The following is a 27,042-nucleotide window of genomic DNA, read 5'->3' as shown; positions in this document are numbered from 1 at the left end:
CTAACTAGGACTACCTTTTTGCCCCTTTGGACACATTTTTTTAATCAAAGGATACACATTGAGTGAAGGTACAAGACAAGTGCAATAAATCTTGTCTAGCTAAATGGGAAAATTGTTTTTGCCATAGAAGTCAGTACCCCTAACTAGTTGTGTGCTGTAAGGGGTATATCTTTCAGCCATTATTGCCTGCCTACCCTTTGCTTCCTTGCTGTGTCTAGGCTAGTGGTCACAATTCCTGTAGGGCAGCCTCCACCGTAGGCTATAAACTTGACCCAAGCCTGATTTGAAGCTTTCAGTGTAGTTTTCCTGCTCCTTTTCTAAATAACCTTTTTGCTGAAATGTCTTGTTGCATTCCTTATTGCGGTTAACTCTGGTATAGAAGAGTTTAGGCTTTGGTTTACAAGAGCTGTATTGGATGCTCTACAAAGATGCATAAACCCTGTACAGTAGCACCTGTTTTCGTGCTTTTAAAAGCTTGGACTGATTAGCATTGCAGAAGAAACCCTGAGGCAAGCAATCTAATTCCCTGTATTTACTAGACTCTGTAAAGGGGAAGGCATATTTTTGGTGTGTGTGTGTGTGTGTGTGTGTGTGTGTGTGTGTGTGTGTGTGTGTGTGTGTGTGTGTAGTTAACCGACAAAGCCAAGAGAATGTCAAGGCTTTCTGTAAAGGAGGTTCAAACAAGGAGCCACCAGTGGCAAATTGACATAAGTTAATGGCATGCTTAATTTACAAGCTCGTAATGGAATATGGTCTGACACATCTCAGCAAAGGGTGGAGTGGTTGCTTCTAACTATTCCTGCCCTGGATATCGTGGAGGCAGTTTTCCCAAACACAACCTGTAGTGTTTATCTGCAAGGAAGAGACTTGTGTTTTTCTTAACCTTCATGGAGCTGTCCACCTTATTTCATTGGGCTAACTTTGGTGGTATTCCCAAGTGTTAAGACTTGCATTGACCTGTGTGAAGAACTTAGTAAAGTTTAGGCAGCTTGCATTAACTGTTTACTGTTGCAGTCCATATTTGCTTTCTCCCCTGTACTGCTTGGGTTACTTTTAGTGACTGCTGTTCTGCTTCCCTTGCCTGTTCCAGATTAGACTATTCGTGATTAGTGTATTCAGTCTGTCAGGCATAGTTAAGGCTGAGTTAAGGTAAGCATAGACTTGAAGGGAAAAAATGGCCAATAGTGTGTACTTGAGATACTTTAGCCTAACCATTGGATGGTGCTTTGCTCTGAATAGTTGTGGTAGTGATCCATGGCGAGTACAACAGTAACACTGAAGCATCTCCTAGGAAAGTAGTGGAAGGTAGGTGCTTGCAATCTAGTTGGGAAGAGTTATGGGGGGTGGGGGTGTTGTATCATTACAAGTGTTGCTGGCTTTATAAAAGACATCGGGGAAGGCCAGAAGCCAGAGTGTGAAATCTTTGTGGCTGCCTCCTCATTAGGCAGTATGGAATATAGCAAAGCCACTGCAGTAATGCAGAAAAGTTGAAGATGTAATGGAAGTTTTCTGTTTTGGGTGCAGTTGTCCCAGTTATGTTTTTATTCCAGCAGCTAATGTAACTGCTGTTTTTGGATGTGCTTGATGTTCATCGTGTTTCACTGTTGCAGTCATGACTGTAGGGTTCTCCCCTGCCGGCAGGCAGCCCTCAGTCGGCCAGAATCCCAAAGTCTGGGTCCGGCGTCGGCTGTTCAGCCATGCTCCCTGATGTCAGAGCGCCAGGAGTACAAAGCTGACTGCAGACGCAATCTTCTCCAGTCTTTCTTGCCGTGCAGTGATAGCAGTTCGCAAGTGCCAGTCGGCTGAATCCTGACTAATTTTACTGATTTACTTCGGTCTGAAGATTTTCTTCTCCACTCACAGCTAAGTACCCCGTTGGGGAAACTATTTCTTGTTCCACTCTGATGTCAGAAAAAGTTAATAATTGTATTTCATGTGGGAAGCAAATACCTCATAAGGATTTTCATTCTTACTGTATTCCTTGCTTGGGCCCTGACCACGACGTAGCTAGTTGTCGGTTTTGTGCTAGATTCAATCAATGTACAATTAAGCGAAGGTACGATTTTGCTTTTCATTACTTCGGTAGGCGCTTTAACTACATAATGTCATCTGATACAGTCCCGGCTACCGGAGTTCACAAGCGCTGCAAGGATAAAGACAGGCCTTCGAGGTCCAAATCTGATAGTGCACAAGCGGAGCCAGCTTCAGGTTCGGCTGTCAGCGAGGTGCTTTTGCAGCCCCTGTCAGCCATTTCAGAACCGATGGCCGAAACTGACTCAGGAGCCAACCAGGCCGTTAAATATTTCTGTTGCAGGACCTTCGGACAATGCTCCTTCAGATGGGTCCGGAGCCGCTCTGCAGGTACCGGCTTCCGAAGGGGTTTTCAGGCCTACTGTGCTACTAATAAAGGCAAATACTCCTTCAAAATCAAAGACTTAAACACAGGCCTCTTCTGATCCGGCTCCTAAGTCACAGAAACAGTTACTCAAGATGGCGGAGGATTTAATTACTATGATTAGGGGTTCTCATCCCCCTCCAGACAAAAGGCCAAGGCAGGATGTTTCTTATGATTCCTCTGATCAGGCTTCTGTTTCCTCAGTTTCTTCTGATCAGGAATATTCTTTCCCTCATGAGGATTCTGATGGTAAAGAATCCATTCCTTCTGCTTCTCCCCCTGAGGATTTCTCTTTTGGGGAAACTTTGCATGAAATGAGGGAACATTTCCATTGGGAAGGACAGGAGTTTTTGGAATCCAAGAAAAGACTGAGGGAATTTCTTCTTCCCCAACATAGACCCCTTATACAAGAACACCTCTGCTGACCCTGAAACCATTTCTCAGGGTCCCAAGGGAGTTAAGGCCGCTTCTGCCAAAAATCCCATTCCTACTGAAAAGGATTCTCGATGGTTAGAAAGATGGGGCAAAAAGGTGTACACTTCTGCTACTTTGTCCATTAGGGCTTTAAACTGTCAGTTTCATATGTTTAAATACCAGCAATTTCTGTTATCTGTCTTAAAACAGAAGCTTACTTCCATTTCTGCCTGTGCAGATAAGGAATTACATGACTTATTGCACGCCACTGAACAGGTTGGGAAGCATGGTTTACACTGTGGATTTGATGCCTTGGAGGCTTCTTGTAGGGCAGTGGTTTCTGGCACAGTCATTGGAAGGCATGCATGACTGAAGGGACAAAATTTACCTGAACAGATAAAGGCTAAATTATTGAATGCTCCTGTTCCGCCTAATGTTCTGTTGGATCTAAAGCTGAAGAGATAATTAAAAAGATGGAGGATGAAACGAAATCCATGCAAAAAGTTAAAGATTTCTTACAAGTACAGCCTCCTAGATTTAGCAGGAATTGGCCTTCTAAAAATTGGTCCTTTCCCCGCTTCTGACAGGCCTCAGAGGGGTAGATATAGACGTTCCAGAGGGAGGCCTCAAACGCAAGCTGCTTATAGACCAAGACAGTGGACTGCTTCTACCTCTAGGGGAGGAGAGGACGGGTCACAATCTCAAAGGAAACAAACTCAATGACTCCCTCTGTTGGGCTACAAGAACTTCTTGCCTGGAAGCCCCTCTCTGAGGAAAACTTATCAAAATTGGACTCTAATAACCCAAGACAAATGGGTTTTGGATGTGATTTTTAAGAGGTTACAAATTCCATTTTCATACCTTGCCAAGGCCAAGCGGATGGCCAGACCTTCCAAAGCATCAATGGACGGAGGCCTTAAACCAGGTGGAAGCTCTTTTGGCTATGAATGCCATAGAACTGGTTCCTCTTTCAGAGATGGGAAAAGGTTTTTATTCAAGGCTTTTTCTAGTCCCAAGGAAGCAAAACTCATGGAGACCCATTCTGGATCTGTCTGTCTTGAACACCTTTCTAGAGATTCCAAAATTCAAGATGCTTACTCGACAGCAGCAACTTCCAATGCTGTCCAAAAATGCATTGATGGTAACTTTGGATTTAAAGGAGGCATATTTACACATTCCCATCAGGCGGGATCGCAGTTCATAGCCGGATCAAGGCACTTTCAATTCTCTACGCTGCCCTTTGGATTATCTACTGTGCCCAGGGTCTTCACCAAATGCCTGGCTCCAGTAGTAGCTTACTGCAGACTCAAGGGAATTCAAATTTACCCTTATCTGGACGATTGTCTAATTCAGGCAGACAGCAAGGATGTCTTACTCCAGCATCTAGATTTTGTACAGAACCTCTTCAAGTTCCTGGGATTCTCTGTAAAAGTCCAATTTGACACCATCACAACAGAACTTTTCTGGGTGCTCTTAACACCATAACCCAGATGGCATTTCTGACATCCGAAAAACAATTACAGCTGGCTTCAACTTTCAAAACCTTGGCAACTTTAACTCCACTATCTGCAAGGAAATTCCTGCAGGCTTTGGGTTACATGGCCTCCTGCATCCTTGTACCATATGCAAGACTACACATGAGGAAAATACAGTGGTACCTAAAAAGTGTATGGTCTCAGCATTGCCACAGTTTAGACATACTGATCTCCGTCCTTCCTTGCCTTCAAAAGGAATTTCTGTGGTGGTCCAGGGCATGTGCTCTAAACAAAGGGAAACCCTTCCGTCTGCCTCCTGCCACCCTGATTCTAACCACGGACGCCTCTTGTGCTTGGGGAGCCCATTTTCAGGGCAACTGTCTGCAGGGCCTTTGGACAAAGGATCAGAAGCACCTGCATATCAATTTAAAGGAAGTGTTAGCCGTTCAGAAAGCTCTATTGGCCTTCAGGAATCTTTTACAACCAGGACAACTACTAATACGGACAGACAACACCACAGTTGTGGTACATAAGCAAGGGGGATCTCATTCCTACACCCTTTGCAGACTAGCCATGGATCTATGGAACACAGCTCTAGCTTGCAATCTGGATCTTCAAGCTCAGTTTCTACCAGGGAAACGAAACTTCCTGGCAGTCTGAGCAGAAACCTTTTGGATCCACACGAGTGGATGCTAGACGCCAAAATATTCAGGATGATAACAGCAGTCTGGGGATGTCCTCACATAGACCTCTTTGCATCCCATCTCAATCAGCTACAGATTTTTTGCACCAGGGCTTTCCACAGAGACTGCAAACTGGGTGCCATAGTGGATAGTACATCGGGGACAGACATCCTTCAGAGGGGTCTCATGGAAACTGATAGCTTGTGCCAGAGCCATGGCTTGAAGTTAAATGCAAAAATGTGTATAGTCATACCCTTTGGGAAAAACAAGGAAACCCCAAGTTACCATATAGATGGCAACCCACTAGCACAGAAGAGGTTATCAGGGACCTGGGTACCCAGGTTGACAGTGGCCTCTCGTTTGACATTCACGTTGCTGAAGTGGTTCGAAAGACCACCTGCATTGCCCATCTGATCATGAAGGGATTCGCATCCAGATCAAGTGAGGTCCTTGTTCCCCTGTACTCTTCACTTATCAGACCAATGATGGAGTACAATGCCCCGTTCGGGATGCATCTCACCCGACACCTGCAGCAATTGGAGAGACCCCAAAAGTTCCTCACCAAAAGGATAAAGGGACTCCAAAACCTGTCATATACTGCCGGAATGAAGAAACTCCAACTCTATTCAGTTGCATACCGTCTGCTCAGAGGTGATCTGTGCCTGACCTACAAGGCCATGACCAACCCGGAATTAATGGACATGCTCCACCTCAAAAAAATCCAAATCCACCAGAACCACTAGAGCAAGTGACTTAAACCTTAGCACGGATATAAATAGGACGTGCTGGAGGGATAGATTTATCACCCAGAGACTCCCCATGCTGGGGAATAAAATCCCGGTCCATGTGAGGCAGAGCACCTCGCTGGCTCTGTTCAAGAGAAATCTTGACCGGTGGATGGGAGATCGTAGGTTTACCCCGGGAATCAAATGTCACTACTGGACAGAGGCACAACAAACTAATGGGCACATTATTTCTAACAAGGGGTGGCGTAAGCCACAACTTTGGGCTAGGCTTATAAATGCCTTAGGGCAGATAGCCTAGTATAAACCTTTGAAGCTTGGAAAGTGGATGCCCTGTCATTCAGTTGGAGGAACCTCTCTGGATATGCCTCTCCGCCTTTCTCTTCCACGGGTCTTATTGAAGATAAAACAGGACAAGCTCAAGATGATCTTGCTGGCTCCAAATTGGCCTCTTACAGTTTTGGTATCCTACTCTAAAAATCCTGTCTGGAGCCCCCTTGGGTTTTACCTCTGTCTCCGAACCTTCTGTCCCAACTTCAGGGTCAGGTTCTACACTCATGTCAGAACTCTCAGCCTGGCAGCCTGGTTTATCCAGGGCCTTTGATTTCTTTCCTACCCAAGCAGGTTATGGATGTCATTTTAGAAGCCAGACGTCCTAGCACTAGAAAATCTTATGCAGGAAAATGGAAAGGATTTTGTTCCTGGATGCAGGCTCAGAATTCTGATCCTCTTTTTCCTAACATTACCTTAATTTTACTTTACTTGACAGATCTCTTACATCAGGGTCTCTTTCTCTTCCATTAAGATACATGCTTTTGCTATTTCTGCTCATTATAATACAGACCCTCCCATCTTTTCCCACCAGCTCATGAGAGAGTTTCTCAGAGGAGCTAAGAACTTAAGACCTCCTAGATCTCCTCCCATTCCTGCTTGGGATCTCAACTTAGTTTTGGAAAAACTAACCTTGCCTCCTTTTGAGCCTGCTGCCTCTTCTGACATCAAGTTTTTATCTTGGAAAACGGCTATCTTGTTAGCCCTAACCTCTGCCAGGAGAGTTTCAGAGTTGCAAGCTCTTATGGCTGTGGAACCTTATATTTTTCATCAAGACTGAGTATCTTTGAGGACTAATCCACCTTCATGCCCAAGGTGGTTTCCAAAGTGGCTTTAAATCAAACTATCCACTTGCCAACCTTTTTCCCCACTCAAAATAAAGGGGAAAGGATCTTGCATTCCTTGGATGTACACAGACAACTACGTTTTTACCTGGACAGAACCAAGGACATCAGAAAATCAGAACAATTGTTCTTATGCTTAAAGTTCCCAAGGTAAAGCCATTTCAAAACAGACCATTTCTAAATGGATTGCTCATGGAATTAGATTTTGTTCACACCATGGAAAGCAAATCCCAGGGAGTATACGGACTCATTCCACCAGAGCTGCTGCCACTTCTGCGGCCTTCCTCGGGGAAGTTCCTACCAAAGGCAATTTGGAAGCTGCAACTTGGAGTTCAGTGCATACTTTTCTAAGCACTACAATCCTATCTCTCTACTCTAAGTCTAGGGCAGGCTTTGCCTCTGCAGTCTTGCAGGGCCTTTTAGCCGCCCCTTCCTCTTTATGACCACCTCCCTTTCAGCTTTGGGATTCTACCCTACAGTCATGACTGCAGCAGTGAAACACGATGAACATAGTACAGTTGTGTACACCTACCATAAATGTAGATGTTAGTGTGTCTTCACTGTTGCAGTCTGGGTTTCCCTCCCTCCTGTCCCCTCATTTTTACTTTTCATCATTCTTCTGACGTGTATTTGCAAAGGTTTTGGGACCTTTTTCATTTTGGGACTCCTGACATCTGGGGCAAGAAATACTGGAGAAGATGGTGTCGGCTGTCCGCTTTGTACTCCTGGCGCTCTGTCGGGGAGCATTGCTGAACAGCTGATGCCGGACCCAGACTTTGGGATTCTGTCAGAGGGCTGCCTGCCGGCAGGGGAGAACCCTACAGTCATGACTGCAACAGTGAAGACACTCCAACATCTAAATTTATGGTAGGTGTACACAACTACTTTCTCGAAATTGCTTTTTGAGAAATTACTCAATTCCCTAAATTGAATAATCCATTCGGGTTGCAAAAGAGAGATCCTGAGTATTGACAGTGAAGTAGCATTCATAGGCAGATAGTAGGCTATCTTCCCTAGGGCATTTATAAGCTTTCGCCACCCTTTTAGATTTGTAGACTGTGCCTTTGAATAGTAGGTCACAGAATATAGCCCCTTTACAGTTTTATTGTGCCCCTGTCTAGCAGGGACCCAGAAGAGATCCCGGGGGTATACTTACGATCTCCTCTTGCAGATTAAGACTAGTTGCAAGCACAAATGTTTAAGTACTACCCTAACAAGTCTGGTCTAAAGTATAATGTTCCTTGTCCTTTTTAGTAGCATCACTCCTACTTCAGTCTTTCGGCTGCTCCCGTTAGGGGTCGCCACAGCAGATCAACTGTTTCCATTTCTTCCTGTCCTCTGCATCTTGCTCTCTCACTAACCACCTGCATGTCCTCTCACCACATCCATAAACCTCATCTTGGGCCTCCCTCTCTTCCTTTTACTGGCAGTTTCAGCCTTAGCATCTTTTTCCCAACACTCTGCATCCCTCCACAGCACATAGTCCAAACCAACGTAATGTTTCTCCTCTGGCTTTGTCTCTAAACCTTCCAACCTGGGCTGACCCTCTAATATACTTCCTAATCCTGTCCATTCTCGTCACACCCAGTGCAAATCTTATCAACTCTGCCACGTCAAGCTCTGACTCCTGCCACTGTCTCCAACCCATATAACATAGCTGGTCTCACTACCCTCTTGTAGACCTTCCCTTTCACTCTTTTTTATTGGTACTAGTCTCACAAATCACTCCTGACTGTTCTCCACCCACTCCATCCTGCCTGTACTCTCCACCTCTCTTCCACACTCACCATTATTCTGAACTGTTGATCCCAAGTACTTAAAACTCCTCCACCTTCACCACCTCTACTCCATGCATCCTCACCATTCCTCTATCCTCCCTCTTTCACACACATTGTCTTAGTCCTGCTGTCCTTAATTCCTCTTCTCTCTAGAGCATATCTCCCCCTCCGAGGTCTCCTCCACCTGTTCCCTAATCTCACTACAAATCACAATGTCATCTGCAAACATAGTCCACGGGACTCCTGATCTAGTCTGTCAACCTGTCCATCACCATTGCAAATAAGAAAGGGCTCTGAGCTGATCCTTGATGTAATCCCACCTTAAACGCATCTATCACTCACAGCTGTCACACTACCCTTGTACATATCCTGTATCACTCTTCCTCATACAATACCACAACTTCAGTAATTCTACTTGAATGCAAGCAGACTGACCTCTCCAGCCATCTTGTTGAATTTGCAATGTACTTGCTCTTATTGGATTCCTTCACATTCATTCTATCCCCCTGCAATAGTCTTGTAATAGTACCTGGAATGTCTTGTGCTGAAGCTGACTAAAAATTGGTCTTCTGATCTGTGAAGATCAGACAGTCATGTCATGCATACCCACTATAGTCACCCAGAGCAGAAACTCATTAAATTCATCACTCAACCACATGAACAGTTTTTGGGTGATGGGCAGCTCTATTGGGGCATAAGACTTGACAAGATGGCTAGCTTGAGTGGTCTCATTGCCAGGATGTCTGCTACAAGGATCCTAAGGAGCCCATAACTCCTAACTTACTGTGATATGGTAGTACTGGGAGAAAAGGCACCTTGAGGTTTAAACCCTGAGGAGAAATTTGCCTCCCCATGCATGTTTAGGTATTGGCCCGGTGTGGAATCCTTCTCTTTCGGTACAAAGAGAGAGGTTAGTTTTATTAAATGCATTTCAACATGGGGCAAAATGTTCAGTTGAACTTCACTGTGGATGGCAATTTCTGTCCTGTCTTGAAGCTGGATAACAGTCAGTTGAATAAACTCCTGATATTGGGGTATTGCATGTAGAAAAAAATCCCATGTCTGTGGACCTGTCCAGGTGCATCTGCAGTTTACTCGTTGTATGCCTTTAGACGTCAAATATTGCTTAATATTTGCATCCATAATTCCAAAACCATGCTATGTACAAGGTTTTAAAAGGTTTCATCTTAAAGCTTACACAGGCTGTCTAGTGCATGTAAGTAACTTATGATTTGTGTAGATATTTGCACATTTTTCTAATTTCAACAACCAAGTAACGTGCTGACAGAACTCCTTAGCCTCATGAAAGCTCTCAGATGAGGTGCTGTTGACTAACGAGTGGTTGCGGAGATTGTAAGCGGTTTACAAAGTATTACAAATGTGAGTTATTGTGTACTGATTTGGGTCAAAGTTCTAGAACCCAAATACTACTACTATAGTTTGCTGAAGTTTGCAATTTATATCTGTGCTTCCAAAGATGTGAAAAATTGATATGAGGACATTAGTTTGATTCTGTGAAAAAGCTAGTGCCACCCATTGGAAGTTGCAAACTTCCTGAGCTCCATTGGAGTGAATCAGTTAAGGTGTGGCATAAATACAAAGAATGCTGCCTTCATAGCTGGATTTTGCACTTATGACTGACTTCATACACAGTAACAATAGTAATGGAGTCTCTTTAAAATAGGCATCCACAAACTGAACTTTCAAGCTATTTGATTTAAGTAACTTGTACAGCACTGTCCCCTGGGAGCAAAGATTTTCTTTTCTAAATTATCTCCCTATTGGCAACTTATTTTGGGGTGACTAATTACCTTTCAGTAAACTGTGCTACTTGCACATCTGGAGAATATGCCCAGAAATTAGTGTACATAATGTAGCATCACTGGTAGACAAGTCAACACGTACTCTATGGGAACACCGCTACAAAATTTGAGCACCAGGAACTTTAGTCACAACCGCAATTGTAATATGGTCAGTTTTTAGCTAGTTACTGGAGGAAGCTCCTCCATATCAAGAGGTGTTCAGTAGCTCTTGTACTCTGTATTGATCAGCCTACTTGTAGAGTGCAGCTCCTTTTTTCATGATGCATCTCGCTAAACAAACCCCAAGTCAAGGTGGTTAATCAAAGATTGAAAGTCTAAACTCCATGATTCACTGACTCCTCTGTTTTTTGGGGGGGGGGGGGTGTATTTGTCTCATGAGAATTGGTTGTCCAATGTCCAAGTCAAAGATCTCCAGTGTTGGAACCAGGGTCCTAAATCTGCAGATTAGAAGCCTTGTTCTCCAGTAACTGACGTGCACCTGGATGACTTTGCCTTTAAACCTAGATAGCTGTGCTTTGGGGAGAGGACTGGCATGGTATCACTTGTCAGACTCTATGGCCTTTAATCTTGTCTCAAGTTTCAGTTGCTGGTAACTCTGGCAGATTGCCACAATGTCTGTATTTTTTCTGTTACACACTAATGTTGATTTCCTGTAACTTGGAGAAGGTGTCAAATTGGCAAAGCTAGTTAAGGTGTTAAACGTGGTGTTTGCTGAAAATGAGAAGTTTCTCCCTCTGTTTTTATGACCCTGGAGTTTGTATAAAAGTTTGAGGAGTGTTGCCTACATGTGGGGTAGCTTCCCCAGTAAAAAGTTTGTGCAGTGTTTATAGGTTCATAGGTTGGTATTAGGCTATCGGCTCTAGGGCCTATACAAGCCTAGCCATAACTCCTGGATATTTCTTCCCACAAGAACATTTACTTCCCTGGACCCCTTGTCTAGCAGGGTGACTGACATTATCTCCGGGGTGAATTTCCTCTCCCATCCAATCGAGGTTCCATTTGAAGAGGGCCAAGGAGGTGCTCTGTCATGTATGGGGAGGCTGTGTCGGGAACCTATCCCTCCGTGTTTTGTTCATTGTGATTACAAGGTTTAGATCCCTGGAGCGTATGGCTCTGAGGTATTGGGATTTCTTTTAAGTGCAGCATGTCCAACAGCTCAGGGTTTGACATGGCCTTGTATGTTACTCAAAGATCTGCTCGAGTAGACTGTGTGCCACAGAGTAACTGGAGTGTTTTTTTAGATGGTCAGCATATGGCATCTGCTTTTAGGCCTGGGATTCTTTTAGTGAGGTATTTCTGCGGCCTTTCTAGCTGTTGCAGATTGTCTTGTGAGGTGCATACCAAACTGGGTGTTTCCCTCTAATGGGTCCTGAGGGATGAGTACAGTGGGACAATGACCTTCTTTTTTTCTGGATGAAAACCCCTTGGTGATGTGTGCCACACAGGATTTCCTGACTGTTGTGGCGATATGGTTATAGAGGGTGAGACCACTGTCCACCTGTGTCCCCAAGTCTCATCACACTTTCGATTAATGTACTGCCACCTATGTGGTAATTTGTGGGTACATGTTTTTTCCAAAGGGGATGACTATACATTTCTTGGCGTTAAGCTTGAGCCCATGGCGCTGGCACCAGGCATCTGTTTCAGTAGGGCCCTTTTGTAGAATATCCACATCATTTGGGGAATTCAATAATGGCTCCTAGTTTGCAGTAGTCTGCAAACTGTTAGCCAGTGTCCCTTAGTGTTGGCCTGTACTTCCGAGAAGTAGATACCGAACAAGTGGCCCCAGGACTGAACCCTGAGGTACTTGTCACTTGTCTGGAGCTGGATGTGGAGTCTGCTACTTTTTACAGTGTGGGTTCTCAGTATGCCAGCTGGCAACCCATGAGTGACATAAGGATATATGCCCAGCTTAGTAAGTTTATCTATGATTCCAGAGTTGGGGGATGGTGTCAAAGGCCTTGACAAGGTCCATATAGGCTGTGTGGGCTGCCTTACCCTCGTCCACAGCTCTGGAGACTGATTCAGTCAGGTTCAGGAGAAAAGATCGGCCCTTCACTAACCCAAACTGGGTGGGGTCCAGTGTTTGAAGGTTGCCGATGTCGTTTAGAAGTTCCATGCCCTTGCAGATCAGGCTAGTCAGACTAGTGGGACGGTAGTTCCCAGGATCCAAGGTAGATTTCCCCCTTGTGGAGTGGGATAACTGTAGCTGTGCCACCACTCAGTGGGCTTGAAGCCTGAGGTGAGGCTGTGATTAAACATGACACTTGGGTGAGGTGCCAGTTCATTTTGTAGTTCATGTACACAACCTGGAATGTCATGTGGTCCCTTGGATGCTGTATTCTTAGCTTTGGAGAGTGCGGTTTCTACCTGTGTGGCTGATTACTGGAAGTTGGCAATGTTGGTATTGAGATGGGCCCTTTAGGGGGAGAGGGGTGAGGTTGGCACTAAATCTATCTGCCAGGATATTGGTAATATCCTTGATCAGTATTATGCCATTCTGTTGCGCTCAGAGCAGATTTGAGCATTGCCATTTAGATTTGTGAAACGACTATAGAATGCCTTGTGGTTGTCTTTGGAATCTTTGGCAATTTTATTTTCATAACTAGCTTTTGAGGATTTTGAGGGATCTCAGCTTCTTAGAGGCTGGTGAGGGAGGTTTTTTTTTTTTTTTTTGCATCCTGGGATTTTCCTCTCCTGCAACAGTTTCTTCTGTTTGTATAGTTTTTGTTTATAGGAGACCACCAGATTGGCACTATTTTTTGGGAGGAGAACATTGTGATTCTATTTGGGATGTCACGATTCATGCACAAGTGGATGTGCTCGTACAGTGGCTTGGTGTAGGGATTCAGCAGTCAAACTTTCAGATACTGTCTTCATGGGTGTCATGAAGTTTCAGTTCTGACTTCAGTAGCATGAAGCTGGCTTTGGAGAAGTATTTTACAGAAGTTTCCTTACTTGGGGGGGGGGGTGGTAGGATGTGGATGTCAAGGGTGATTTGCTTATGGTCAGACCTGATGAGGGGGTTGACCACTGGTGTGGAGTATCTCCCATGTTGCTAATGACCAGGTCTAGGATATTGGGAGCCCCTGGTAGGACAATGGATTAGTTGATCCAGGGCATTGGAATTTATTAATTCCAAGAACCGTTGGGAAAAGGTGTTAGTACCAGAGTAGTTTTTCCCAGTTAATGGCAGGTAGTTGAAATCGCCCAGTATTAGGGTGTATGTTTAGAAAGGTGTAGTGAGAATCTGGGTGCATGGTGGATCTCTAGCAAGTTACAGTTTGGATTGCAGTATAAGTGTTAGTTGTTCCTGGAGAATTTCAGATGCATTGTGTTGGGCAACTAGCCTGGAGGTGTGAATATGGGCACTCCTCCACCTTTAGATTTTCGGTCTTGGTTTTGTGGCCAAAAAGTGTTGTTGTAGCCTGGTATTGCAGGGGTGCTCTCTGGAACCTTGAGCCAGGTTTCTGTACTGCACAGATATGTCCTCCATTTTTAGGAGTGCTTGAGTGCATTTTGAGGTTTAGACTTCTAGCATTGAGTAGCATTACCTTCGGATTTTGCATGCTTGTATCTTATGCTGGTTGTTTTTTCCTTTGAAAAAAAGGCATTATAGGGGTGGTAAGAGCTTTAGCTAGTAACCTGAATCTCAGGAGTGACCGGTGCAGGCCATCTCTGGCAAAGCATCGTGGTTTTTTTGATCCAGTCTTCCCAGGCAGATACTGGATCCCCTTTGTGTGACACCAGAAGCTTAGCCAATTGTTGAAGTCAATCATTTGTCCTTGTACTGTGGTATCATTCTGGGCAAAGGCAGGATGCTACTCAGGGCTAGGGTCCTACCTGCCTAGGCCACAGCTCTTCCATGTCTCTATGTAGTCCAGCGAGATGCGTCTCAAGTCATTCACTCAAACATGGGCAATTAGAGTTGTATTTGTACGTGTAGAGTGACTTGAGTGCATGCATTGTGATGGATCCTGGCAGCTGACTAATTTTCTCCTTGTTCAGCCGAGTGAGTGGGCAGGTTAATATTAAGGGCCCACGCATATGTGGTATGTTAGTGTTTCACTGTTGCAGTCCTCACATTACATTTGGGTTATCTGCTTGGAGTAGCCCTCAGTTGGCCTGATTTGGTCCTGCGTCTGTTGCTGTCACTTCCATGTCATCAAGGTATAAAACATGCAGCTGACGCCATTACATCAGTCTTTCTTGCGGTGCATGAAGCAGAAGCAGTTTGCAAGTGCTGGTCTGCCAACTCCTCAAATTTTCATTAGTGTTTCGGAGCCGAAGTCTTTAAAGCCAAGTACCCCGTTGGGGAAACTTCCTGCTCCTTACCGATGTCAGTAAGTTACTTTCATTTCTTGTGGAAAGCAAATGCCTCTCAGACTTTCTGTATTTCTTGCCTAGGCCCAGACCACAACATACCTTGCTGTCTGTTTTGTGCCTTTAATCAATGCACTAGCAGTTGGCAGTATATTTTTGCCCAAGTATTTCTGTTCTCTGTTAAATTATCCAGAAATGTCGGTAAGCCATCAGACTACCAGAATTCTGAACAAACACCAAAGGCTGCCTAGGTCCAAAGCTGCCGACAACGCTTCTAAGCCAGTTTGCTGGTACTCGGTGAGGCGCTTTCGCAGCTTCTGACTTGCAGACCCATTCTGAGTGTGGTATGCCGTGAGATGCTTCAACTGTGGAACCTGTGGTAGTCTCTACCTTGGATGGGTCCAGAGCCGCTGTGCAGGCACCGGCTTCGGAGGGTGTATTCAGGCCTATGGACTTGCATATTAAACTGGCCCGCCTCATTTAAGGCCTAAACCTTGAACCATGCATGCAGGCCTCTATGCCTAAAACAAAATGGCTGAATATCTTATAACCTTTTAATCAAGGGAAGCCAACCACCCTCTTAAGACCTAGGACTAAGTTGTTTATGAATCTTCTGACCAGGATCCAGATTCTTCTGATCTGGATTTACCCTTTTCCCACTTATGAGGATTCTGACTGAGGACTCATTCCCTCTGCTTCTCCTCCAGAGGAATATATATAATTTTTTTTTCTTTTTTGGAAACCTTGTACACTGTGTAAGGGAGCGTTTCCGCTGGGAAAGCCAGGATTTTTTCTGATTTGAGAGGTTCAGGGATTTCTTTGCCTCAGTATATGCCTTTGTCTATACCTTCTGTACTAGACATTGATGCCTTTTTAGAATCTAGTTTTGCCGCTGATTTGCCTCCTGCTTCCAGAAAACCTGACCGATATCACAGCGTTCCTGATTCTCACATTTCCTTTTTAAAATTCCTATTGCGGATCCAGAGACTACAGGGACCCAAGGGCATTAAGGCTTCTACTGCCAAAAACCCTACTCCTTCTTATAGACTCCAGGGTGCTGGATAGATAGGGTAACTAGGTTTACACTTCTGCAACCTTTGCCATTAGGGCCTTTAAACTGTCAGTTTCATATGTTAAAGTATCAACATATTAGATTGCTTAAGCAGAAAATTGTTGATTCCTGACTGCTGAAAATAAGGAATTACAGGACTCTATGCATTCTGCTGAACAGGTTGGAAAACATACTTTGCAATGTGGGTTTAATTATTTAGAGGCCTCTTGCAGGGCTGCTGTCACTGGATCTGTACTCTGAAGGCATGCTTGGCTTGAGGAGCAATCTTTGCCCCTTTGCCTGATCATGTTAAAGCTAAATTGTTGGATACTCCCTTAAATTAGGACCACCTGTTTGGTAACAAAGCTGAGGAAGTTTTTAAAAATATGGAAGAGAAAGCTAAATCTATTCAAACTTTAAGATTTCTTACAAGTTCAGCCTCTTAAGATTTAGTAGGCATTGGCTGTGTAAGAATTGGTCCTCTCCGGCTCCTTCCAGGCCTTCTCAATCTAAACCCAGATAAGCAGGAACCACAGGTTTTGGTCCCAGGGTACACACAAGACTAAGCAGTGGGGGCTTCCGCTTCCAAATCTGGGAGTAGTAAGACTCCCCCTATGGAAAACTGTCTCGTGACTTGATTTTAAAATTTCCAAGCACTTTTTTCAACTGAATGCACTTTTTAGGGGGGAAAGCTTTATCTGCAGGTCAAAAACTGGGAACCCATTACCCAGGACAAATGGGTTTTAAATAGTGTCCCAGGGATACAGATTTCACTTCCACACATTACCAACACCAAAAGGTTGGCCAGATCTACCCCCCCCCCCCCAATTGGTGGGCAGAGGCTCAAAGGCAAATACTCTTTTAAACCTAAAGGCTATTCAAACTGTACCAGACTAAAACGTACAAGGTTTCTACTAAAGACTTCCTAGTACCCAGAAAAGATGATTCATGGTGTCCTATTCTGGACCTGTCTACTCTACACCATTTTGGTGGTTCCAAAATTCAAGATGCTGACTCTTCACTAGCTTCCTATGCTAGGAAAGGGATGCCTGGATGGTAGCACTCTAAAGGAAGCATACCTGTGCAGAAGATGCCTAAGCTTCAAAGCGGGCTACAATCACTACCAGTTCTCTGCACTGCCCTTTGTCTTGTCTACTGTGCCCAGGGTATTCACAAAGTGCCTAGCCCCATTCATTGCATTTTGCAGGCAAATATATTCAAATATACCCATACCGGGACAATTGTTTAATTCAGGCAGAAAGCCAGGACATACTTTTGAATCCTCTGGCCTTTTGTACAAAGGGTGTTAACTTGTCTGGGGTACACCATAAAAAAAAAAAATCGCCTGATACCCTGTCAACAAATCTTATTCCTGGGAGCAAGCTTGAATGCAACTTCCCAGGTGGTTTTTCTCACGCCAGAGAAATTTGACAACTTACTTCAAGTAGCCACAAAAACATAACATACTATATGTAAGGCAAATACTACAAGCCTTGGGGTTCATGGCCTCTTCTTCTAATTCCATATGCAAGACTGCATATGAGGAAACAACAATGGTGTCTAAAAATGCCTATGGTGTCAACATTTTCAGGATCTAGAAGCAATGATTCCTATCATACCTTGCCTACAGATAGTTTCTTTGGTGGGTAGAGGCCTGCCAGCAAATCAAGGGACTACCATTCACACCACCCCCTGCTGCCCAAACCCTAACAGATGCATCAGATTATGCATGGGGGAGGGGGGGGCGTCACCTGGCAGGGAAGGGCTTTCAGGGCAAATGGAACCAATCGGAAATGAAGGCTGTTGATCATTTTGTACAGCTAACAAGGACCACATTCTTCCAGGACAATGGTAAAGCTGGACAACACCACTCACGTGGTACATAAACGGGGGGGGGGGGTACCCATTCTTACCTTCTCTGCAGACTAGCTATGGCATTCAGGAACCTATCCCTGAGCTAAAAAGTGAATCTACAAGCTCCATTCCTGCCAGGAAAACTAAATACACTGGCAGACTAAGCAGAAACCTCATGGACCCACACTAGTGGAAACTGGAACTAAGGATTTAACGTGCTAATGAGCCAATGGGGGGGAGCCCAGATATAGACCAGTTTGCCTCCCCTCAGAACTATCAGTTGGACAAATTTTGCACAAGGACTCCCCACAAGCTTGGAAAGTGGATGCATTTCCTCCTCTGCTTCTGCTCTCAAAAGTACTACTAAAGATCAAACAAGACAAAGGACTATTTTGATTGCACCAGACTGACCATGCCAACACTGGTACCAGTCTCTTGCACAGTGTCACTGTTGGCACCATGACATCTGCCTCAAGACTCGTACCCTATTGTCTCAGCAGGAGAACCAGATTCTGCACCCTCTGCTTCATACACTGAACCTAGTTGCCTGGCTAAGGTAATCCCTACTATCCCTCAGTAAGCCAGTGATGGATATTTTAGAGACAAGGAGGCCTAGTACTAGATAATCTTGTGCTGAAAAATGGAAAAGATTCTGTGCCTGGAACCAATGTACCTTGGATTTTACAGTACTTAACCGAGATGCTTCACAAGGGCCTGTTTTTCTCCTTCTCCAAAATTCACGCCTTAGCCATTTCAGCTCATTACAACACAGAACCTCCTTCACTCGTCCACTGCTCAAGCAGTTCCTCAGAGGCCAAAAATCTGCGACCACCCAGGAGAGCCCCACCCAGGAGAGCCCCAACTCCAGCATGGGACCTTAACTTCATATTGGAAAAGCTCCCCCTTCCTCCAGTTGGGCCACCTGCCACTGTGGATTTAAATTCCTCTTGGGGAAAACCGCTTATCTTCTAGCAATCACTTCAGCAAGAAAGGCTTCTGAATTACAGGCCCTCGTGGCAGTGGAGCCTTTCATCTTTCTTGCTGACGGGGTGTCCCTTGGGACCAGTCCCTTCATGCCTAAGGTGGTATCCAGTGTGGCCCTTAATCAGTCGATTCATTTTGCAGACTCTTTCCTAATCCTCAGAACAAAGGGGAACGAATACTGCACTCCTTAGACATGCACAGACAACTTAGATTCTACTTGGTCAGATTTCCTTTGAGGTTTAGTCCTGTCCAACTGCTGGTGGCATTTGCTGAAGGGGCAGAGGGGAAGGCTATTTCATAGAAAACAGTTTTCAGATGGATAGGCCAATTGCGTTCATTTCTGCTACAAGCACCATGGAAAACCTACAGGGGATCAGACCCCACTCTACCAGGGCTGCATTTACCTCTACAGCCCCTCAGAAGTATCCCTACCAGGGACATCCTAGAAGCTGCTACCTGGAGTTCTTTACATTCACCAAGCATTACCATCTGCAAATTTTCTCTAAATCCAGAGCTGGCTTTGCCACTGCAGTCCTGCAGGGACTTGTAGCTGGTCCTAATGCTAGTTCCTCCTCCTATCCTTGAATCTACCCAAATGTGATGACTGCAACAGTGAACATAGTACAGTTGTGTACACTTTAATGTAGATGTTGGTGTATTCACTGTTGCAGTCCTAGTTACCCTCCCTCCATCCACCTTTCTTTTGGCTATACCTCTACTCTCCTTTACTTTTTGGTGTATTTGCATTTTTTTTTTTTTTTTTTTTTGTGTGTGTGGAGGTATAACCTTGTTTGTTTATAGTTAATTGATTCCCATTAGGGGGCACCTGACATCTGGGGCAAGAAACTGATGTAATGGCGTCGGCTGCATGTTTTTTTAACCCTGATGCAGGAACAAAGACTTATTTTGTTAATCAGGCCGACTGAGGGCTACTGCAAGCAGATAACCCAAATGTAATGACTGCAACAGTGAATACACTGACATCTACATTTATGGTAAGTGTACACAACTGTACTTTTAGTGTTGCTATGTGTGGGTTTAAGGGCTATGAGTTGCTTGAGTTGTAGTGCAAGTTTTATCCTTGACAGTCTTGCACAATCTTGGCTGGAGAGAGCTTTGCTTCCAGTTTGGCTATAATTGCATCTCTCGCAGGTTGTAGTGTTGGGTGGTAGGAGGAGAGGGTTTGAAAATAGTGTTGTAAGTCTTAGTATTTTACTGAAACTACCTTTAGCGAGTCTTAAATTACTCCATTTAACTTCAGTGTAGTATTGCAGTGTTTCACAACTGTCCCCACCAGGACTTGTGATCAGTCAAAGTCCACTTTTCCCCTTCAAAACACCAGTCTTGGATTTCAGTTTCTTGCCTTACCTGTCATAACTGCTGCTGTCTGCAGTCTCATACTGAAGTATTCTTGTGCATTTGTTACTTAACGTTCTTTATGTATTCTCTGCCATGACCATCAGGGAAACCAAATACTTCAGTTCCACATTTCAGTCAGGGTTCCAAGCGGTTTGACCTCTACAATGGTCACCCTTACTTTTGGTTTCTCTTTGGACGTATGGAGCTTCTTGGCTGCCCCATTCTGGCAAATTGCTTGATTTCATGATAAACTTTTTAAATTGGAAACTACTAGACTCTCACAACGCTCCACCTCACTCAGGCAGCATGATGTTGGCTAGAGTTTGGCTGTTAAAACAGTCCAACACAGTGAGCTACTTTTCTAGTATTCAGAGCAAGTCCGATTAAGCATTGACAACTAGCAAAAATGTTGATGGCATTGCAAAAGGCAGACTGCTGTAGTATGTTTCAGGAACACCACTTAAGTTTTGCCCAGAAGTGCACTTGTCAAAATTACATCAAGATGGGAAGTAGTCAGTACAGCCCCTCAAGCCAATTGGGAAAAATTTCTTATTCAAGGGTGTAGTTGTGCGGAAAAGATATGGTAAACATTTTAGTGCTGTTGGGATTAAAGCGATTAATTTGCACATTTTTTCAGATGGTTTCATCAGTACCTGTAGCCTCTGGTAGATTATATTTTTGTACCATTTAGAATGAAAAGTATGGTACTCTGCTTTGTGTGCCTATCCCCAATTCCATTGTTCTAGTGTGTGCATTTCTAAAACTTTTCATGGAGCAGCAATCTATGGTAACCTGCAGTGTCGTGACTAGATATTTGCTGCAAATAAAGGGTTACATAAACTTGCATCCGAGACTCACTGTGCTTTTTTTCTGTAACTTGGGGAAAACATTGCAAATGGACACTAGTGATTTATGTAGATATGTGCATAGTGATCATAACTTTTTTTCTTTCATTGATAGGTGCAACAATGTTCTGTACATTAGAGGTGTTGAAGAGGAGGAAGAAGATGGAGAAATGAGAGAGTGACTGCAAATTGTTTTTCCTGTTTTTTTTTTTTTCTTCCCCTTATTGCAAAATTTGTCTTGGATGTTTTTAACTGCAGTTTTGCAGTTTGTGTAAAATAAGTGCATATTGCACTCGCAACTTTTCATTTGTTTATGAATGGCATTTGTCAGGCTAACCTTTTAAACATTTTAGATGTTCCACTAAATATAAATTTTTTCCAAAAACTGTAGAAAATAGTCCATTCTGTACCAAGATTCTTTGTTCTGAGAAGGCTATGGATGTCTGATTTTGAGCCATTGTCTGTGTCCAGTCTTAGTAGGGCAATTTTTTTTTAAATAAACATTGTTCGTAAAAGAGCACTTTCAAGTTTACTTCCAGCATATGTTTCACTTGTAGTGTGTTCAGCCCATGTTGGGACATTTTTCAAAAATATATATGCCTGTTTTTAAAAAGCTTTTGATTTGTTTCCTTCAAAAGTACTTGTACTACACAGAGGAGGATGCAGTGAGAAAGGTGATTTGCCTTGCATAAATGTCTAGGACACTAATGGCTTCCCATACTGCTAACTCTTTATCCATGCTGCTTCCTGCTGGTCTCTCCAGCTCTGTCAAAGTGGCTACTTCGTGCATTTATTGGAAATACTTGGACACTTGTAGATTAATGATAAACACTAGGCCAACTGGCTTTGCAGACCACTTTAGGCCTAGCACATTACCTGCTGACTAGACTTTTGTCTTAATTCCATGGTCTGTATTGTAACTGTAGGATGGTTGGTTCTGTGAGGTATTTCTAGGAATACCATTGAGTATAGGGGCTACATTGTAGGAATAGTATTTTAGATGCTGCTTTCCATAAGTATAGACTACCATCCTGAAGTTTTACCCAGTCATCGATCCACATTGATTAGGGACTGATATGAGCTGTGTAAATGGAAAGGTAGTTTTGTTTTCCCAAGGGGTGATCTCCTCCAAGATGTCCTGGTAATCTTAGTAAAATTGTAAGGTACAGAAGTCATTGGAATGAATATTTCTGAATTTACATTCATATGTGCAGTAGATCCACTGGTATAGGGTCAAAATATTTATTCAGTTAAAGATTGTTAGCAGCAGTGGGGCAGTGAGTGTTTTGAGGACCTCTGTATAGGAATTGAGCCGTATTTTGAGGAATCTGGAATGGGGGTTGGCATATGCCTGGCCTGATGGCATGTCAAAGGGAGCATTGGCCTGGAAGAGTAAAGGTGGGCAAACAACTCTACCTGCAGTCACTTTGCTTGCATGCTGTGCGATTTTATAGTAGGACTAACTCCACTATGGACAATGGTCTGTGTAAGGTTACTGTTTGTTCCCAAATCCTGAGGGACTGTATTGCCCTTAACTTCCCAGGGTACTGGTTTTCCCAGGGTACTGGTTTTCCCGAAGGATGCAGTGATGCTGTTTGGCAGTTTTAGTTGTAGTGCTGGTTCCCTCCTGCAGTGCTACATAATGGCTTGTTTATTTTGCACTTGCGCATTCGTTTCTTGAAAGCGCCTGCATCAGCAGCAAAGGCTTACTTGCAGTAATGAAAATTCTGTGAGCAGAATGACATGACTTTGAAGCCTAATTTCTGAAACACGGTATCTTGTGGTTTAATAAAGTAGCCATGAAGTGTTGTAAAAAGACAGTAAGCTTCCTTAAAGGACCACTACAGTGAAAAAAAATTCAAATATATTTTTTTCACTTTTCCTTAAGCTTGGCTCTTTGCAAACCTGTATAACGCAATGAAGTAGTAAATACTAATTTTATTCTGTTTGTACCCCTGACTGCCCTCCTGGGGGCAGACATCCTGATGAGAATTAGTTCTGTTCTAAAAGAAAATCTAGCCCATAATACACAGTCCACTGTATTTGAGATTTTAGTGCCCATAGCTATACTGTTACAGTACTGTTTCTTCCACTTAGCTTCTCATCTCAGTTCTTCCATTCTATTTTTCAGAGGCCTCAAGTATAATTCACTGTCATGCAGTAGTGCTACTTACAAGTTTTTGCTGCTGATGTTACACATTCTGGGAAAAAAGCTTCCAGAAATAGTGTCTCCTTGCCGAGATAATGGCGTTTTTTTTTTTTGGCATTTAACTTTGACATGCCTCAGTTTCTTCAGTTACTCCTCCCATATACCAACCCCCTGCTAGCAAGAGCATCACATTTCCTGCCCTGCAAGGTTCACCTATTCAGTCAGCTTTGCATGACAATACACATCAAACAGATTTGTTTGCTGTCTGCCTGGTGTGCCAGTAAGTGTTCCCTTATCTCTTACTCCTATCATCTTGAATAGCACTTTTACAGTAAATCATGTTACCAAAATGCTTTTTCTCAATCCTTCATATAAAGGAGTTTAAGTATTCCTTTAAAATGCCTGTAACATATACTGATTACCATTCATCTTGTCCACTGACCAATTGGGCTGTTTGCAAAAACATAAAATACACAACTCTAAGAATATAGACATTTGACTTGCATAGAATTTCAGTCCTTGGTGTCGTTTTCCCTTGTGCATACTACTGAGTTCTCATATTTGTGTACTACTGCTATTGTCTGCTCATTCAGGTGTTTTAATTGTAATTCAGTTATTTCCTTCATGCTATGCAGTGCCTACTAATGTGAATAGTGTGCATACTGTTGGTCCTCAATGTCAGCTGTTGTCCATTGCAAGCGGAGTACAAGTTTATTCACTGATATCCAGAATTTCACTGATCCAGAATTTCACACTTCAAGTTAGATAAATCAGACTACCGCCAACAATGTTTCTTACTACTGTTATGTTTTATGTACTTGTAAAACATATGAATATACTTACAGCAAGGATCAAGCATAAAAAGCCATTTAGCTATGAACATCAATGAAACATGAGATGGCAGCAATTAGAATTATACATAAGCATCTACTCCTATGTACCAGAGGGATTGGCTATGGCTTCAGAAAAAAACAATTATGCAAAGCTAAAACTGGGTAACTTCTGCTCTAACTCCAAAGTACAGGCAAGCCAGATAATGTACAATTTGCCCATGGACTCAACACTGCTTGAAGACATAAGAGCTTCTATACAGTTAGAAACAAGAGCAGTCATGTAGATAAGTGAAGTCACATGAATAACAATGGCTTGCCTTTCAGTACATCAAGGGACCAGCTCAGCTGACTAGTATCATGCTGAGCGAGCATTTCATTATATCACCACTCCTCAGAGCAACTGCAATTCACTGTTCAGCAACATAAGATGGAGAGATGTGATGCATATGCTTGTGAACCCCAAGTCACAGGCAATGACTTATTTGCATGGAACCCTAACAATAGTATCAGATGAGGCTAGATGATGACCAGAGTAAACCTGATTATGAACTGGAGACAACTTAATATTCAGATGGTACTGGTGTCACAAAACTGTTAAATTTCAACATGGACTGCACACAAGGTGGTAGTGTAATAAATTGTACATCATATTTGTGCAGACATTACTCCCGACATCTTACTATCATTTACTAGTTTCCATACTAGAATACCCTGTTGACTGCTTCTGCAAGTCTTAACAAAAAAGCATGTCTGCAGATGGGAAAACAGTCAATTGGCGACAGTGACTCAACACCATATTGTGGCATTTACATGCAACTGTGAATTATCCTGCAGCACCTTAAATGGAGTACTCCACTCCCTGCAGCAGATCTCACAGCATTCTTTCTGGCTTCCTGGTACAGTTTAAAATGCTATGTAATCCAACTGGTTGAGAAACTAGTGTTCCAGAAATTCAGTACACACGTCTGACCTATTGGAACATATTTGACAGTGAAGGCACTGCTGTGTTCAGGAATTATAATCACCTAATGCATATCTCAACATATGAAGCATCACTGTGAACCCCAATCTTGATCATCTGACTCTTATGCTAGGTAGCTAAGTGACATGTCCCTTGCATACTCATCCTGACATCCACACTCCATTGTCAGGGTTCCATGCCATCCTAGGTTCATACTAGGCTATCTGCCCTAGGGCATTTATAAGCCTAGCCAAAAGCCACTCATTTTTTAAAATTTTGCTATGCCCTTTTTCGAGGTTAGTATACTGTGCCTCTGTCTAACAGTGACACAGAAGTGATATCAGAGGTAAACCTACGATCTCCCATCCACTCATCAAGTTTCCTCGAGTGTCAATGAGGGACTCTGCCTAACCTGGACTGGGATTTTATTCCAGAGTGAAGGGAGCCTCTGGGTTATGAATCTGTCCCTCCAGCGTGTCCTGTTTATTTCAGCGCTGAGGTTAAAGTCTCTCTAGCGCGTAGCTCGATGGGATTTGGATTTTGAGGTGCAGCATGTCCATTAATTCTGGGTTGGACATGGCTTTATACGTCAGGCACAGATTGCCTCTGAGCAGGCGGTATGCCACTGAGTAGAGCTGGAGTTTCTTTAACCGGGCAGCATGTCATCTTTGAGCCCTTTGATCCTCTTGGTGAGGTACTTTTGGGGTCTTTCCAGTTGCTGCAGGTGTCTGGTAAGGTACATCCTAAAAGGGGCATTGTACTCATGGGCCTGATGAGGGATGAGTAAAGAGGCATGATGACCTCCCCTGATCTAGATGTGAATCCCTTCATGATTAGGTGGGCTATATAAAATGTTTTTCTAACCACTTTGGCCACGTGGTTGTCAAATGAGAGGTGGTTGTCAAATGAGAGATTGCTATCAACTTGGGTCCCCAGGTCCCTAATTACTTCTGTACTTAATGGATTACCACTTATGTGGTAACTTATGGGCATTTTGTTTTTGCCAAAGGGGGTGACTATACACTTTTTGGCATTTAGCTTGAGGCCATGGCTCTGGCACCAGTTAGTCTGTTTCTGAGGCCTTTTTGGAGGATGCTTGTCGGCTGGAGTGCCAATTATGGCACCCAGTTTGCAGTCATCTGCAAACTTGGTCAGCCACAGCCCTTCCATGTTGGCCTGTACCTCAGAAATATTTACTGAACAAGAGGTCCCAGGACTGAGCCTTGTGGGACGCCACTTGTAACTGGTTTGGAGTCTGACATGGCTCCAGCAATTCTAACCATGTGGGTTCTGTTCTTGAGCCAGTTTGCAACCCATCTAGTGACATAGGGGTTTATATTTAAGCTGGTGAGCTTATCTATAATGCCAGAGTGGGGTATTGTATCAAAGGCTTTTGCGAGGTCTGGGTAGGCTGTGTGGACCACCTTCCCCTAGTCAATGGCCTTGGTGACTGTTTCAAAGAAATCAACCAGGCAGGATCTGCCCTTAACCAAGCCAAACTGGGTAGGATCCAGTGTCTGTAGGTCCCCAATATCTTTGAGGTCCATGATGATCCTTTTCATAGCTTTGCAGACAAAGCTAGTCAAGCTTATGGGGCGATAAGTTTCCAGGATCTGTTGAGGCACCACCTTTGTGGAGAGGGACCACTGTTGCTGTACGCCACTCTTTGGGTACATATCCTGTAGTAAGTCTGAGATTGAACAGTAGTTTTATGTTTGGGTTCATGAAACCTCCACACTAGTGTATTGATGAGATGGTTTGTGTAGTTTATGGCAGTGGTAAAAAGGAGCAAAATAACCTTTGGAAAATCTGGACAGATGTTCCAACTCTGAGAGCTTCCCAGTCTATCAAATCAACCCATTAATCACATTTTTGATAAACCTTCCAGATCTGGGACAAATTGCATTTTTTGATGTGATTAAGTGGCATTTTTATATCCTGTTTGACACTGCAAATTGTCAGGCAATCCACCTAGCAGTATTGGTTAGTGCAGTCGGAATGCACTGACTCCAGGGGTTCCAGTAAGGGCTTTCCTGTCAGTCCTGCCAGGCTATATCACTGTTTCACATCACCCATGCTAAACACATGTACTGGTGAACCATGCTGCCTTTCCAGTGTATTCACAAGACAGACTACACAAGAGGTGCATAGAGATGACTGCCAGCTTAACAACTCCATTTAAGAGGGTTGGTCTTAT

General features: G+C 43.6%; 1 protein-coding gene across 1 annotated transcript in view; it reads left to right on the top strand.

Annotated features, from left to right (window-relative positions):
• SNRPF (small nuclear ribonucleoprotein polypeptide F) overlaps positions 1-21,419 on the top strand; it is a 56,804-nt gene extending 35,385 nt beyond the window's left edge. The window contains exon 4 of the mRNA XM_044087632.1: positions 21,018-21,419. Within this exon, the coding sequence (XP_043943567.1) occupies positions 21,018-21,084 (67 nt within the window). The 3' untranslated portion in view covers positions 21,085-21,419. The remainder of the gene's footprint in view (positions 1-21,017) is intronic.
• The last annotated feature ends 5,623 nt before the right edge of the window (positions 21,420-27,042 follow it).

Source organism: Protopterus annectens, chromosome 11.part0 (assembly GCF_019279795.1).
Source record: "Protopterus annectens isolate FY-2018-M chromosome 11.part0, PAN1.0, whole genome shotgun sequence".
In the NCBI taxonomy this organism is placed as follows: domain Eukaryota; kingdom Metazoa; phylum Chordata; order Ceratodontiformes; family Protopteridae; genus Protopterus; species Protopterus annectens.
Note: the sequence above shows the minus strand (reverse complement) of the source record. Positions and strands in the feature narration are given on the sequence as shown.